This window comes from Trachurus japonicus, chromosome 22, assembly GCF_045865225.1.
Source record: "Trachurus japonicus isolate A0001 chromosome 22, Traja_1.0".
NCBI classification, from domain to species: Eukaryota; Metazoa; Chordata; class Actinopteri; order Carangiformes; family Carangidae; genus Trachurus; species Trachurus japonicus.
The window spans coordinates 5,683,303-5,698,237 of NC_140928.1; the positions used below are offsets into that span (position 1 = coordinate 5,683,303).

Sequence of the window (14,935 nt, forward strand, 5' to 3'; positions counted from 1 at the left end):
GAGGACAGGCTGCCTGAATATTTACACTGCAAAAACTCAAAATCTTTCCAAGAATATTTGTCTTATTTCTTGTCAATTTTTAGTCAAAACTAATCTCTTTCCACTTAAAATAAGACTCATCACTTAAAAATGTACTTGTTTTTAGATAATTTTCACTTGGTTCAAACTAATTTTCTCTTGAAATAAGTAGAAAAATCTGCCAGTGAAAGCAAGTCTTTTGTGCTTGTAATAAGAAAGAAAAACTTGCTCCACTATCAGATTTTTCTACTTATTTCAAGTGAAAATATGCTTGAAATAAGTAAAAAGTGTCTAAAAACAAGCTAATTTTATGTGACGAGTATAATTTGATTTGTTTTGACTAGAAATTACATTTTGACTAGAAATAAGACAAATATTCTTGGTAAGATTTTGAGTTTTTGCAGTGTAATTATTAACTCACTGCACATTTAGTCCAGTGGTAGATTTTTTTGTCATTTATCATTTTCATCAGAAGTATCAAATAAATAACACAGGGCTGCAAGGTGTGACATGAATTCCTTGTTTTTTATGGCAACAAACACATGGATGACAAATTTAAAGAACTGTGAACATCACCCACCTGCGGAGGGTAAAACAACTTTGATTATTTAACTTTATTTAAAGTTGAAAATCCCTCAGAAAAACATTGAGCTGATAGAAAAAACAATAACAGCACAAGATAAATCTAGAACAATCAATCAGAACAAACAAATAAATACATTTCATAAGCAACAGAACAACAAAATCAATTAAATTAAAGCCGGGACAAACAGAAGTGAAAAGATTTGAGATTATGGATTTAAAATTGCCACCACGAGTTACAAACAAATTAATTTTTAAAGTGTTTTGGAGTGAGTTTCAGGTGGAAGGTGAGAGGACGACAAAGACAAGCTCAGAGACAGGTGGAGCCAGACCAGTATTATACTAAACATGGGTTAAAAAGGGCTGCACCTATAGATGACTTACATTGTCTTATTGAATAGTTATTGTGTAAAGTGAGATCTTAAAAGTTTGGGCCGTAAATTGTCAGGACATTGTAAAATATACTAGTCTGTATTTCTAGTCCAACATTTAATTTACTTGTTTGACTGAAAATTTAACAAAAACAACGTCAAATATTCACAATGAAGAAGCTGAAACCAGCAAATCTTTGGCATTTTTCTTTCTCAAATATTGACCTCATTGATTAATTAACTATCAAAATACTTCCTGGTTGTCCCTACAACAAACAAACAATCTCAATAACAAAACACTAGGACTACAAAGTATAAAAATAGATAAAATACATAATGATAATAATAGATATATAGAAATACATTAAACATATAATGCCTAATACACAATAAATTAAGCTTATATATATATAAATAAATAAATAAATAATGACAAAGATAATTAAAAAACGAGCTCATGTTTAAGTAAATGTATTAATAGTGACATCAGTTAAACTTTAGACCATCTAACATTGAATACATGAGTAAATATAACATATTATTATTATTATTACTATAGGGAAAGGCCATGATTGTCCATGTGGTCAAGCTGTAAGACAGTCACAATGTCGCTACAACCAGTGAACAGACTGAAGCTTTAAATATAAATTCAGGAGACAGTTAATATTTGTTCTGCAAAGAATAAATGAAATGCAAGTGAAAATCCCACATGATGAGCAGCCATGTTTGCTGATGGAGGTGTGAGGTGTTGAATCACCTGAATGGAGAGCAGGGAGGGTGGGGGTGTGGTGGCGTGGAGGGGGGTTGTACTATGAAGCTCAGAGCAACAGTTCCCATTTTACCAGAACTGATTCATTAATCACAGAGGTAAATGAATCCATTTCCAATCACTCTGCTGGAGATAGTGACCGTCCTGCTGTGGAAGCCATGACCAGCTTCTATCACCCGATTAAAGCTGCTGCTGCAAATTGAATTCAGTGTCATTGATTACCTGCATCGTTTCCCTCTGTTTCTTCTTCTTCTTCTTCTTCACCTTCTTCTCCTCCTCCTCTTCTTCTTGCAGAGCACACGGCCAACACGTCACCCAGGTCGTCCTCTCTCAAATGTGAGTTTGGTGATGAGGCTGGTGAGATCACCATCGTAGTGCCTCAGCCCACGGTGTGCGTTAACGGAAGCCATGCTTATGCTTACAACGTCCAGCCCCTGGACCCAGGCTCAGGAAAACCTGCGGATTCTTTAGGCCTGGGACCGTTGCAGAAGTCTTTGCCTCTGTCCATGTCTCTACAGAACCTCAGCCCGCGGGCGTCCCCCGACCTCCCCAGAGGCCCCGTGGGAGACGGGCGCCGCTGGTCTTTTGACAAACCCGGTAAGGAGGAGAAGGCGGCCATCGCGGCGGCTTTGGAGCACAGCGCCCCCATGCAGAGTGAGGAGGAGGAGGAGGAGAAGAAGAAAGGGGAGCAGCGCTTGGGACTGGTTGTTCTGCCCAAAGCCGCTTCCACGGCAGAGTTGGAAAACCACGGGAAGAAGCAGAGGAGGAACTTGTTCTCCCACGGGAGAGTCAGTCAAGCCAAGGACGGGTCTGAGGACGCCCACGCTGCCACCGAGGAGAAACACAGGGGCTGGTTCGGATCAAAGGACTCGCACAGCAAACCCAGGTGAGACACACACACACGGGGGAGACTAATCACACACTGACAGGTTCATTTGTTGCATCATCGAACAGGTGATTAATTATCATTTCAGTATGAATATGGATCCAATCCAACGCGCTCATGAGAGTTTGAGCTCACCTCAGTCTCAGGAAGAAAGTGAATTACTGTTTTTGTGATACATGACACCTCACTGTTTGCAGGTAAATAATACTGTTGATGCTAAATATTAAAAATGTACCCAGTTACCTGAGGGTTCATTTTTAAAGGGACATTGTGTAACTTCTCCTGTTATAAGCCGGTGCATATTCTCATTTGCCCAGGTCATAGTATTTCAAAGGAGGTTAAATCGAAAGCAACTGGACTTAGTTATTTGTCAGTTATTTCTCCTGTTATCTATTCACGAAAATCGATTATTTGGTTCAAAAGTATGTTTTTCATTAAAGGTATAGTTCACCCAAAATTCAAATTTCACTCATTATCTACTCACCCTCATGTCGACTAAGAGCTGTGAGAATTTTCAGAGTCCCGACATGAGAAATTGTTCCGCCGGTCAGTGCAAATCACGCGAGATTTGCACTGACACAGGAAGAGCAGTGAACTGAGACACTGGGAGCTTCCGCTACAAACAAGCTTAAAATATAGACTTTTTTTCGGAACAATTTCTCATGTCGGGGCTTCAATACAAGATTGACATTACAGACGAGCAGTATGGAGGTATTTGGATGTTTTTTGGTGTGTCTTTTTGGACGAAGAAAAGTGGTATCCATTCACAACCATTATATGGACCCCCCCTAACTCAGAGAAGGCAAGGTAGGACTCTCACAGAATTCTCACAGCTCTTAGCCAATATGAGGGTGAGTAGATAATGAGTGAAATTTGAATTTTGGGTGAACTATCCCTTTAATCAGTAATCTCCCCCATCAACAACTGAAGTGTTCCTTTCAGCTCTGAATTTGCCGTTCATATCATTCATATCTACATGGAGGGAGTAAGCTCGGTGCTGGCTGCCATGTCCTGTCGCCATGTTTTTACGTTCAGTGGCAGCGTGACGGTAGGAAACCACGGAAACTCAGCGGAGACACCGGAGCTGTCGGCTCAGGTCGAGGTGGCGTCTGTGAAAAGTCACCGTGGTAACGCAGTGAGGAGGAATGGAATGTTACACTGATGCTGCATTCACCTGCAGTCGGGCAGACGGCCGTCGGTAACAAACCAGATGTCGTTTTAGTCACAGAAGTCCAGAGAAAGCCGGTAAAACGTGGGTCAGGTATAAACAATACCACATCGCCATGACAACATATTGTCACGTGTATTGTTTTGCCTCGTGCTGACGGACCACTTTTTTACATAGAGGCTCGTTTATGCCGTTACGTGCAGCGGCTGTCATCCGTCTGCCGTCTGCCCAATTTCACGTGAATGCAGCATGAAAAATACAATTGAGTATGTAACTGCAACGCTAGATGGGAGTAATTCCTACACAATGTACCTATTCAGAGGAGCAGCATTGTGTTGAATGGTTTGGAGGGAGGGAAAGAGAGTAGAGTAGTTGTTTACCTTCCACTTCCTGTGTGGCAGCCAGCATGGCTGCTGCTCGACGCTGCTTCCAGCTCAGTACACATCCCTCCTGGTCTCAGGCTCTGGTTACAGCAGGTATCTGCAATGCAGATGGAGGAGGGGGAGCCGCTCTCCTCAATTTAGCTCCATCAAGCTGAAGCTTTGAGCACGTTTCAACATGGTTGGGTAATAATGTCTGTTCCACTGAGCACCGGAGCAATCCTCCTTCTTTCACAGGTTTTGTGTGTGTGTGTATATATATGTGTATGTGTGTGTCTCTGTGTGTGGGCAGGGACACGGGAGGGAAGAAAAGCCCATCTCCCATCTCCCATCTCATTTTTTATTTCCACTTCCAACACAAGCACACTCTTAAGTGGGTAATTTATTTGGGAGTTGTCACCTGCTGTTCTGTACTTTCTCTTGTTCTGCTCCCTGTTGTCAGTGCATTGCTGCTGCGCTTTGTACCAGAGTCTCATCATTATTTCAGGTCTCTGAACACACTTAAAAAGTTGTTTTTTTTATTTTTATTTATCAGTTTATTTAAGCAACACCCAAAAAAAACAACTAACAACAACAAAAAAAGCAATCACGCTGTCAATTTTGTACACTGAACGTAAACAAAACTATCAGACTGATAAGCGGCTGCTGATTGAAGCCAGGTCAGCTACTCTGAACCATAGTACACTCAATACCTTTCTGCCAGCTCTGTAACTATACGTCCTCATAGCCTACACACCCACATGCTTTTAGATCCTTGGGTGGGGGAGAAGTGCCAAGTTGGCACAGGTAGCCCTAAGTAATCACTACACCCAGCTGCACCAACCCTCCTTAGAAAATACTACATCATGGGCCAATGAAAACACAGGTGAGGAGGAACAGAAATGGACGTTTTAGATGCACAGTGTTTTCAGTTTGGGACGATATGAAAACATGTGTGATTGATAAATACAGTTTTTAATTGTCCATGTATCTGTGCGTAGTTGCAGAAACAGTTAAAGCCGCTATGCTTATGATATGACATTTTTTCAGGGTCAGTTTATATGTTGAGTTCGACCATTTTAGCCAGTATTTTATCATGTGTTACTATTTATCACAGTGTCTTTTTAGCAGCTGCCACTAGAGGGTGTTTATCTAAATTTTCAAATTGTATACGTAGCAGCTTTAAAGTTGCACAATTTAACATTTTTAGATAAACAATCAATTACATGACCACCTGTTATGGCAAAGCTACAGTAAAATAATCCCTTATCAGCTATACAGAGTTTTTAGTGTCTTTCAGCTCATTGTTTTGGTTTTACAAACTATTCTGCAGCTTAGTTTTATTTCTGTATGGAGAAGCAGTTGCTGATAAATCAATGTGTTCCCACCAGCAAAACAGGCAGACAGTTAGTGACCAGCTGGGGAACATAAAGGAGCGTTTAGCAGCTGAAGAGACAGTTATTTGCTTTAGGAGTTAATGGAAAGTAAAAGAAAAGAAACTACTGGATTGTATCAGGCTACAGGAAACATGATGATTAATGATATTGTCGCTCTGTGTCTGGTGGAGGTGGAAACTGGAGATTCCCTGGCATCATGTTCACCAAATTAAGTGGATGATGAGGATTTAAATGTGTGTTGTAGCCTATCTGCTTGTAGTTTTTTTGTGTGCTGCCCCCAAGTGGTGAAAAAAATGAATGAATGAAGGTTTAAAGGTGTTTTAATAAGAGGCTGCCACTGGTTTATCAAAACGTTGGGGAGTTAAAGGTTTAAAACGGTGATCACAGTTTGATCTAACCACGAGGACCGTGTGCCCTTCCTTTCTTTCACAGCCTGGTGGTGTCACCTAAACTAGAGCCCAGCACTGACCCCCACCTACCACCACTACCACCACTTCCCCCCCTCCCTTCTAGCCACCACCCCCCGGGCCTCCCCGTGCCCCCTTCCACTCTGGTTTCTCCACTGCATCACACTAACCCCTTCACGCCCCCTCACATCTCCCCCTGCAACCCTTTCTTCTCCCGCATCCAGCACAACCCGTTCTACGACGACGTGCTCACCCCCACCGCTCAGCCCCCGAAACAACCTCTGCCACCTCCTCTGCCCTTTCTCTCCAGCTCCCGCCCCCCCATAGCTCAGCTCTTTCCGAACCACGACGTCGGGGACTCGGGTGCAAAGAGCGAGCCGGCGGTCAGAGCCGGGAAGCGACCTCTTCCTCCTCTTCCCACGGAGTCGGAGAAACCTTGGAGTAAAAAGTCGGCCAACCCGTTCTCGTCCTCTGGGGGGCCGGACCTGGACCCGGAGTGGGACGATTCCTTTGAAGCCTTTGCGGCAGGCAGGCTGCAGTCTCCCGAGGATCCGACCACAGACTGCAAAACACAGCAGAACACACCCAGAGACCATCTGCTGGAAAACTGCACCGCCGAAGCAACGCTACTCCCCATCACAGACACGAATGTGAATGAAGCACTACATCATCTAACTTGCAGAAAACTCACATCTGAGGCTCATCATAATGTCTCCAGTCAGGTGTCCAACACTAACACACATCATCTTGACACATTTGCACATTTCCTCGAAACCATCCCAGAGCACAGGAGCTTTGAGACCGATGCCACGGCTCTAAACACGTCTGCAGAAACTAATCAAACTAACAGAACAACTAACACAAACGATTTAACACTCGATTTCTCTAAAATGCACCCGGCCCCCTCTCATACTCTCCCCACGCAGCCCAGCAGCAGCAGCTACTCCCCGGATCCGGGTTCATCGGGTCTCGGCAGTTCAGCCGAGGAGGATTTCCTCTCCTGTCTTTCTTCCTCTTCGGATAAGTTTTCCGCCTCCTCCTCCTCCGAGGAAGCTGAGGCGCAGAACTTTGAGAGCGGCGTCCTGGAGCCAGCTGAGGATAAAAAGTCGAAGCCCTCAGAGTTTGAGGGGTCAAACGATGGGTCTTTGCTGGACGTCGCCCAGCAGACTGTCATTCAGCAGCAGGATGGCGATGAAAGGCTCGGTTCAGACGACGCGTCTCCAGCGCCGACGAATCAGCAGCTCACGATCACTACAGCACAGACGGAAACCGAAGGCGCTGATGATCAAACACTACACATTTCTAACGGGGTTCACCCTAAGCTGATCCCAAACCGATCTGAGCTACAACTGCAATCCGACGTCTCATCGCAGCCCCGTAATGAAAGTCGAGAGAACGGCGTGGAGGAGTTCAGCAGCTCTGTAGAGGAGCTGGTTGTTCTCTCTGTGAACGACAATACAGATGTGAAGGTTCCCACCACTCCAGATGAAGAAATCTGCTCCACACTCCCGTCGTTGCACATCATCACCTCCTCCCCCGACGTGAAGCAGCAGAGTGACGTTAGTTCAGGACGACAGGACGCTAGTAGGACGTCGTGTTCTCCGGTGCAATTTGGGGCTTTTGTTGATTTCCTCAGCACCAGCAGCCCTGAACCTGAACCGGACTGTGACGACGGCTCCCTGCTGCGCCCGGCTCCTCAGCCGTCGGACCACCAGAGCTCCAGCAGCTTCCTCCTCCAGAGCCTCTACGTCAGCACCGACTCGCAGGATTACCAAACCTGCTGCGGCTCTCACCCGTCCTCCAAGTGCTCCAGCGTCTCCGAGCCCAACGAGACGCTGCACTCGGCCAACTCCACGCTGTGCGGCGAGCTGAGCGAGATCCAGACGGCTGCAGACACCAATGCAGACGCTTCGGGCCTAGAAGATCTCGCCAACGCTGATGGAGAAGAAACCAACCAGACAGCCAGATCTGAGGAATCCCTCTGCAGAGTTGATGACAAGGCGTCAACTCTCCAGACTGGTTTCATGATAGGGGAAGACTTTGGTGTTCAAGTGCTCGCTGCGGCGCCACAAGACCCTCACAGGAGCCGTACTCCGGAGCCGCTCAGTGCAGGAGGTGTTGATGAGTTCTCAATGTGCCCTGAGGCCAAGTCCGCCACGCTACAGCGCTCGCACTCTGTGGGCGCGCTGACGTCTGCCTTCCACGAACTCCTCCTGCCCTCCTTCGGGAGCGATCCCGGCGCCATACGGGACTCCTCCTCTTTCGCTCCGCCCGGCCTCGATCTTTCCTATCTCACCTCCTTCGCTCCTCTTCCTCCTCTAACTCCTCAAAGTAGCAGCTCTCCCGTAGGCTCCTCTTCCCCTCCTCCTCCTCTTCTCGCCAATGCTTCTGCGGGGTCACCACCCAGCACGCCAAAGCCCGAGAAGACGCAGCACCAGCAGCAGCAGCAGCAGGCAGCCAATCAGCAGGCAGCCAATCAGCAGAACAGGTGAGGTTGCACATGCTCAGTGCTCTGCGACAAGGTGGAGGGGGAAGAAGCACTTTTTCCGACTTTCAGAAAAATGTTCTATCCTTCGATCGATCTCCCTCTGCTGCTCCGCTTCCGCCCCGCTTCTCTTCTGAGCCGCCAACTCTCAAGGGGTTTCTCTTTCTCCATTTGTGGTGTGACCTTCTCCCTTTTCGTCACTCTGTTACAACACACACACACACACACACACACACACATGCACACACATGCACACACACTCTCTGGTGTTAACAGGACTCCTCTGCAGGTGTCTTGTGTGTGTCCTGGCTCTGGTAACAGGAGGGGAAACAGAGCCTCAGGCCAATTAGCAGTTATTATTTTTTCCCTGATTCTTACCACACAACCCCTCCCTCCCTCCCAACACACACACACTGACACACACACACACCATCCCCCGTCCCCACAGGGCCAAGCCGGCGTTCTCACACAGCCACACTCATTTGCCAAAATCTCAACCAAAGGAGCCAGGCTTTGTGCGCGGCGAACAAGGTGTTGTTGTGTCACTGATAGCATTTCCTCTTCACCTCAGGGTAATAACACATTTAACACAATTCTACATGTTTGATTGCACCGACGCATGCAATTAAGTCTTTCAGTTTGGAGCTCATTTAATTTCAATTTTCACCAGTATTTCCTTTAATGAGGATTCTTACACCTGTCCAATCTGCTTCTTTTTTTTTTACTCTCAATCACTAAAACAACTGATTTTTTAAATTTTTTTTTTAACGGTTGATCTTGAGCATCCGAGCCGAGTCGTCACCCTGGAGGTCCACGTGAGAGTCTGGGGCGCTAGAATAAAGGGTAAACCTGTAACTTTGAGGCCGAAGAAAGACGTATGTGGTGAAAAATGGAAAATTTGTGCTGGTGCATGTGTGTGTGTGTGTGTGTGTGTGTGTGTGTGTGTGCGGTCACCACAGTCAGTAAATAAGTGAGAGTGTTGATATGATAGATTTCCTTGTAAAAGGAGGTCACTGACACAGGAAACTGTCTTTGCTGTGTTATTGTGTTGTTGCCTTTTGAGAATTTCCTTTGAAACAGTCTCTGGTTGTTTGACAGTTAAATGACCAGAGGGCAAATTTAAAATAATTTAATTAAACTACAAGGCAGTGATATCTTTTTAGTCCATGTAAGGTGTACCAACTATGTCTTTTTCAGTACGGAAAGGATTTTCAGAATAAAAGCCCAGTTGTTACCTTTTTAGCTTGTGAAACCTCTCACCACAAGTTATGGCGGTAGTATATGAACACTTTAAGTCATTTCCAAGGTTTTAAGGTGTGAAGAAGTGATATATATTAGAAAAAGGTAGAAAAGTTTATGTAATTCTGTCTTGTGGAACTATACGCTGCAAAAACTCAAATTCTTTCTTATTTCTTGTCAAAATGTCTAATTTCTAGTCAAAACTAAACTCTTTCCACTTAAAATAAGACTTATCACCTAAAAATTAACTTGTTTTTAGATCATTTTCACTTGTTTCAAACAAATTTTCACTTGAAATAAGTAGAAAAATCTGCCAGTGAAAGCACGTTTTTTTTGTGCTTGTAATAAGAAAGAAAAACTTGCCCCACTATCAGATTATTTTAAGTGAAAATCTGCTTGAAAGAAGTAAAAAGTGTCTAAAAACAAGCTACTTTTTATGTGATGAGTCTTATTTTAAGTATAATGAGATTTGTTTTGACTGGAAATAAGACAAATATTCCTGGTAAGATTTTGGGTTTTTGCAGTGTATCTTCTTCGTTCTGTATCCTGTTAGTCTGGGATTTATAGAGTCTGTCTAATTTAATCATTTTATGCAGTAGAAATAGTAGCCACTAAGAGCTTTTACTCTGAAAATCACATACCAGAAGATATAAGACTTTATTTTCTAAATTCAGTTCTTTTTCATATGTTTAATTAATCACACACATGAAACATTTTTAAAAACCCCAGAGCTGTGGACCTCCAGTGTGGCGACCAGACCGGCTCCGTTAACCCTCACCTGAACGTCGTCGTCCGTGTGAATCTCTAACAGCCACAGACGTGTTTATACTGTATTATAAAGTGTAGGAACTGACTGTGTGTACTGTATGTCTTGCGGTTGTCCGTTTTGCAGCCCCCACCCAGTGAAGCCCCTGACCACTGCCATACAGGCTGAGGAGAAGCGGACTGAGGGCCGGTCAGTGCTGGCCACCGGCCTGGAGAAGCTCAAGTCCACCATCCACCCGGGGAGGAGCAGCCAGCTCAGCGAGACTCAGCAGGAGACCGACAGGAAGAAGGTGCAGTATCCCATAATATCACAGTATAACAGTATACCTGTATTATTATTTTAAAAACATCTACTTTTAATATTCAGTTGCATTTCAGGTTAGATTTATATGAGTTTATATGAATGTTAAAGTCTTTTCAGCTGATATAGTACAAGTATAAAAAAGGTAATAATAATATTTTAGTAAAATTATGTCTCAGTTGAAACAGAGGAATCTAAACCAAATGATGGGAGCAGTCAATAAAGAAGAAAAGAAAATCTATGCATCGTTATAGGCAATTATTAATATGAATCATTAACGTGGGGGGAAAAAAATCAGCTCTATCTTTATTAAAACGCTCTCGCTCTCATAACTTACACTTTAATAATTGTGCTTTGATGTATAATTAAAGTTTAATCATAGCCACGGCTGTTATTGCCATAAGGAACAAAAGATAAATGAAATACACGATTGTTTATGTTGCAAAAATCCATCCAATTTATATTTTAACGTGGACATTAGAATTTAGTCTCTGATGGGCATTCATTTAAACACTAATATTTTCTCTTTGATTATAGAAAATACTTTGAATTAATTTAATTAAATCCAATTTAACAACATTGAAATATTGATTACGCATTAATCCATTTCATAAAAGATATTCTTTTTTTTCTGTGGTTGGAAGCCTGTACTGGTATAAATCCTAAGCTGTTTTAATCTCTGGTTTGTTCATATTGAATGAGAAGAATAAGAGAATAATGCATCTATATACATATTTATGTGTACATATATTTTCTTATGTGTATGTATTTACACTTTACACAAACACTGAGAGATGTAAAACGATAGAGAGAAGAGCTTTAAAGTGACATTGTGTTTAGGATTCACTTGTAAATGTTATAAATATAAAGTATGTGCATGTGCTTTATAGAATCAGGAAGAAACATTTTTGAGATCTAATTTACAAGTGAGACGTGAGTGCAGAACATAAAGATAAATTGCAAAAAAAAAATGTTGATAGCAGTGACATGAAGGATTTAAATATAGATTCAGGTGTGTATAATGTAAACAGTGCATGCAAGATAGATAGATAGATAGATAGATAGATAGATAGATAGATAGATAGATAGATAGATAGAATACACACCTGAATCTATATTTAAATGTCGCTGCTACCAACATTTCTTTTTGCAATTTATCTTTATTGTCTGCACTCACGTCTCACTTGTAAATTAGATCTCAATCACAATGTTTCTTCCTGATTCTATAAAGCACATGCACATACTTTATATTTATAACATTTACAAGTGTCACTTTAAAGCTGTGCTCTCTCTATCTTTTTACATCTCTCAGTGTTTTGGGTGAAGTATCCCTTTAAGAACACAGCGTAAAAATAGCTTGAGTCTGTATTTCGTAAAAAAAAAAAAAACAGGTTCGTGACCTGTACGGCCTCCCTGACAGCAGAAGGTCAAAGGTCAAACAGGTAACAAGTAGAGTGTGTGTGGTTCTTGATGATGTTGATCGCTCTGGTGTGATTATAACAAACTCCATCAACAAGAAACTGAAGTTTTCTCTCTCTTTCTCTCTCTCTGCCTCCAGTGTCTGACGGAGGGAGCCGGCTCGTACTACCACCTGAACCACAGCGAGCTGGTGGGGCTGCTGGTGCAGCGGGAGGCCGAGCTGGAGCGGCAGCGGGCGGAGTTCGAGCGCCAGAGAGTGCTGCTGGCCAAGCGCGAGGTGGAGCTGAGGAGGCTGAAGCCGCAGGTCAGAGATCTGGAGGACTACATTGACACGCTGCTGGTGCGCATCATGGAGCAGAAGCCCACGCTGCTGCAAGTTCGCTCCAAGCTCAAGTGACGGCGGGATGGGATGGGATGGGGCAGCGGGGTGGGCGGGGGTTTTTTGCAGTCCGGTCCTCATCTGTTCACTCTAACCTCCACAACAGCTCCTTAGTCTTTTCACTGCTATGCTGTCCTTTTTGATACCAATATTTAGGCACTGAGAGGATGTCGAGGCGGCGTTTTTTTCCAGTCGGCATGCTTAAACTGTACGGAAACACGTTCACGTCAGAAGGTTCTGGTTCTGGTTCTGAATGTAGAGGGTCCTCAGGTTGTTTTCAGGTTCACACAGCCAGTTGGTTTGAAGCTCACACAGGGTTTACAGCCTAGGTTCTTCCATTCTGGGATCCTGATTGTAGAAACACTGATTCCTCCTTTTCACCTCACTTGTCACCTCTAGATCACACGATTAACAGAGAAGAGAGAAACTGTCTGCTTTCAATCCAGAACAATGTAGATATATATTATCTAGAAACGGTTACCAGGACAGACTGACAGCCTTTTAGATTTATTTTCCCTCGTTCAGGGCAACCGTTGTTTTCAGTTTATTCCAGCGTAGCATGAAAATCAAGTTGCAGAGCCTTGAAGACTTAAATCTATCATTTGTCAGCGTTGTTGGTTTTGTTTTAACACTGCAGTCGAGAGCAGGACCTGTCTGAACCGGCTGTTGTTTTGTGTAGTTTTTTTTGGAGCGATTGATTAATCATTTTGCTCTAAAGTAAAGTAGTGACGAATGTTTCCAAGAATGTGAAGCAAAAAAACAGTAAATCCTCACATTTCAGATCCTTAAACCACCAAAACATTTGCTGCTTTTGCATGAAAACTGGTGAAACAATAGGTGATAAATCCGTTATTTGACTAATTTGTAAATCTGGCTGCATTTTTGGGGGGATTTAGGATTTTGCAGCATCCAGGATTCAGTCAACTGCCGCAACACACCATTGACAATATTAAGGCAACAATATTTTGCAGTGCAGCTAGTTTCATGTTTCTGCAGGTGATTTTTTAAACATTTTTTCATGCTTATCTGAGGTGAACTCAAACCAACGGCTGCAGAGAAGGAAGGAAATCAGAGCTGATATCCATTGAATGCGTCATCATTTAGTCTAAAAGTTAAAAAAAACTCAGAGTTTGTCATTGTAATAATTCTCCAATGATCAATCAACCGGCCAATCATGTCAGATCCAAAGTAAATAAACTGTAACAAGATGTATTTCTGTAAGGATTTCCCCCCCGGTGATTAATTAATTGATTGATTGGCGTCTACGTTGTTCTGGATTGACACTCGACACATGTTCCCTGGTTGATATCGAGCGCTCTGGCTAGTTTTGTGAAGAGAAAAAAACCAACCACAAACCAAACGAGCAGTGTGAGAGCTCAGCTGCGTCACGTGCACATTACTGGGGACTGATTGTAGCTCATGAATGTTCAAAAGTGTTCTTAGCCAGCGAGTGAATGGTTTAATTAATTGTTCTTTTTTCAAAATGCACGACAAGTGCTGTTTTATCTTTTGCTTGTTCGGCAAAAACTCAAAATCTTTCCAAGAATATTTGTCTTATTTCTTGTCAAAATGTCAAATTTCTAGTCAAAACTAATCTCTTTCCACTATAAATTTGAATAAATCACCTAAAAATCAACTTGTTTTTAGATTATTTTCACTTGTCTCAAGCAAATTTTCACTTGAAATTAGTAGAAAAATCTGCCAGTGAAAGCAAGTTTTTTATGCTTGTAATAAGAAAGAAAAACTTGTTCCACTATCAGATTTTTCTACTTATTTCAAGTGAAAATATGCTTGAAAGAAGTAAAAAGTGTCTAAAAACAAGCTACTTTTTAATGTGACGAGTCTTATTTTGAGTATAATTTGATTTGTTTTGACTAGTAATGACATTTTGACTAGAAATAAGACAAATATTCTTGGTAAGATTTTGAGTTTTTGCAGTGTGTTCTCTCCTTTTTTATTTTCTACCCCACCCTCCCTCTCTCCCCCCTACACACTTCTATTTCCTTCTTTGTGTTCTATAATGGGCATGTCTTGAAATTACCCATAATGCTCAGCCACATAAGCTAACTGATTGTGTTGTATGGGGTCACGGTGTTATCAGGTGAAGACAGTATCACTCAGTATCCGAACAGTATCAAGATGAGCCATCACAGCTTCTCTGATCTCATGCTTCTTGCCTTTCCCATGTGTGCGTTATCGACACGACTTCCACCGCGTGGAGAAGAAGAATGCCTGCGACATGCTGGTACTTGACTCGCACTCCCTCACTGTCTGTGTGTGTGTGTGTCTGTGTGTGTGTGTGTCACATCTGCTCAAGCACGCATAGCGCTACTGCTTTCAGGTGTTATAAAGGGATATTTACTGCATTTTTACAGCATATATGCCGTACT

General features: G+C 42.9%; 1 protein-coding gene across 1 annotated transcript in view; it reads left to right on the plus strand.

Annotated features, from left to right (window-relative positions):
* The window catches only part of rab11fip5a (RAB11 family interacting protein 5a (class I)), a 31,412-nt gene extending 17,261 nt beyond the window's left edge, over window positions 1–14,151 (plus strand). The window contains exons 4-7 of the mRNA XM_085767120.1: window positions 2,035–2,626; window positions 5,983–8,445; window positions 10,574–10,736; window positions 12,306–14,151. Of these exons, the coding sequence (XP_085623246.1) occupies window positions 2,035–2,626; window positions 5,983–8,445; window positions 10,574–10,736; window positions 12,306–12,563 (3,476 nt within the window). The 3' untranslated portion in view covers window positions 12,564–14,151. The remainder of the gene's footprint in view (window positions 1–2,034; window positions 2,627–5,982; window positions 8,446–10,573; window positions 10,737–12,305) is intronic.
* The last annotated feature ends 784 nt before the right edge of the window (window positions 14,152–14,935 follow it).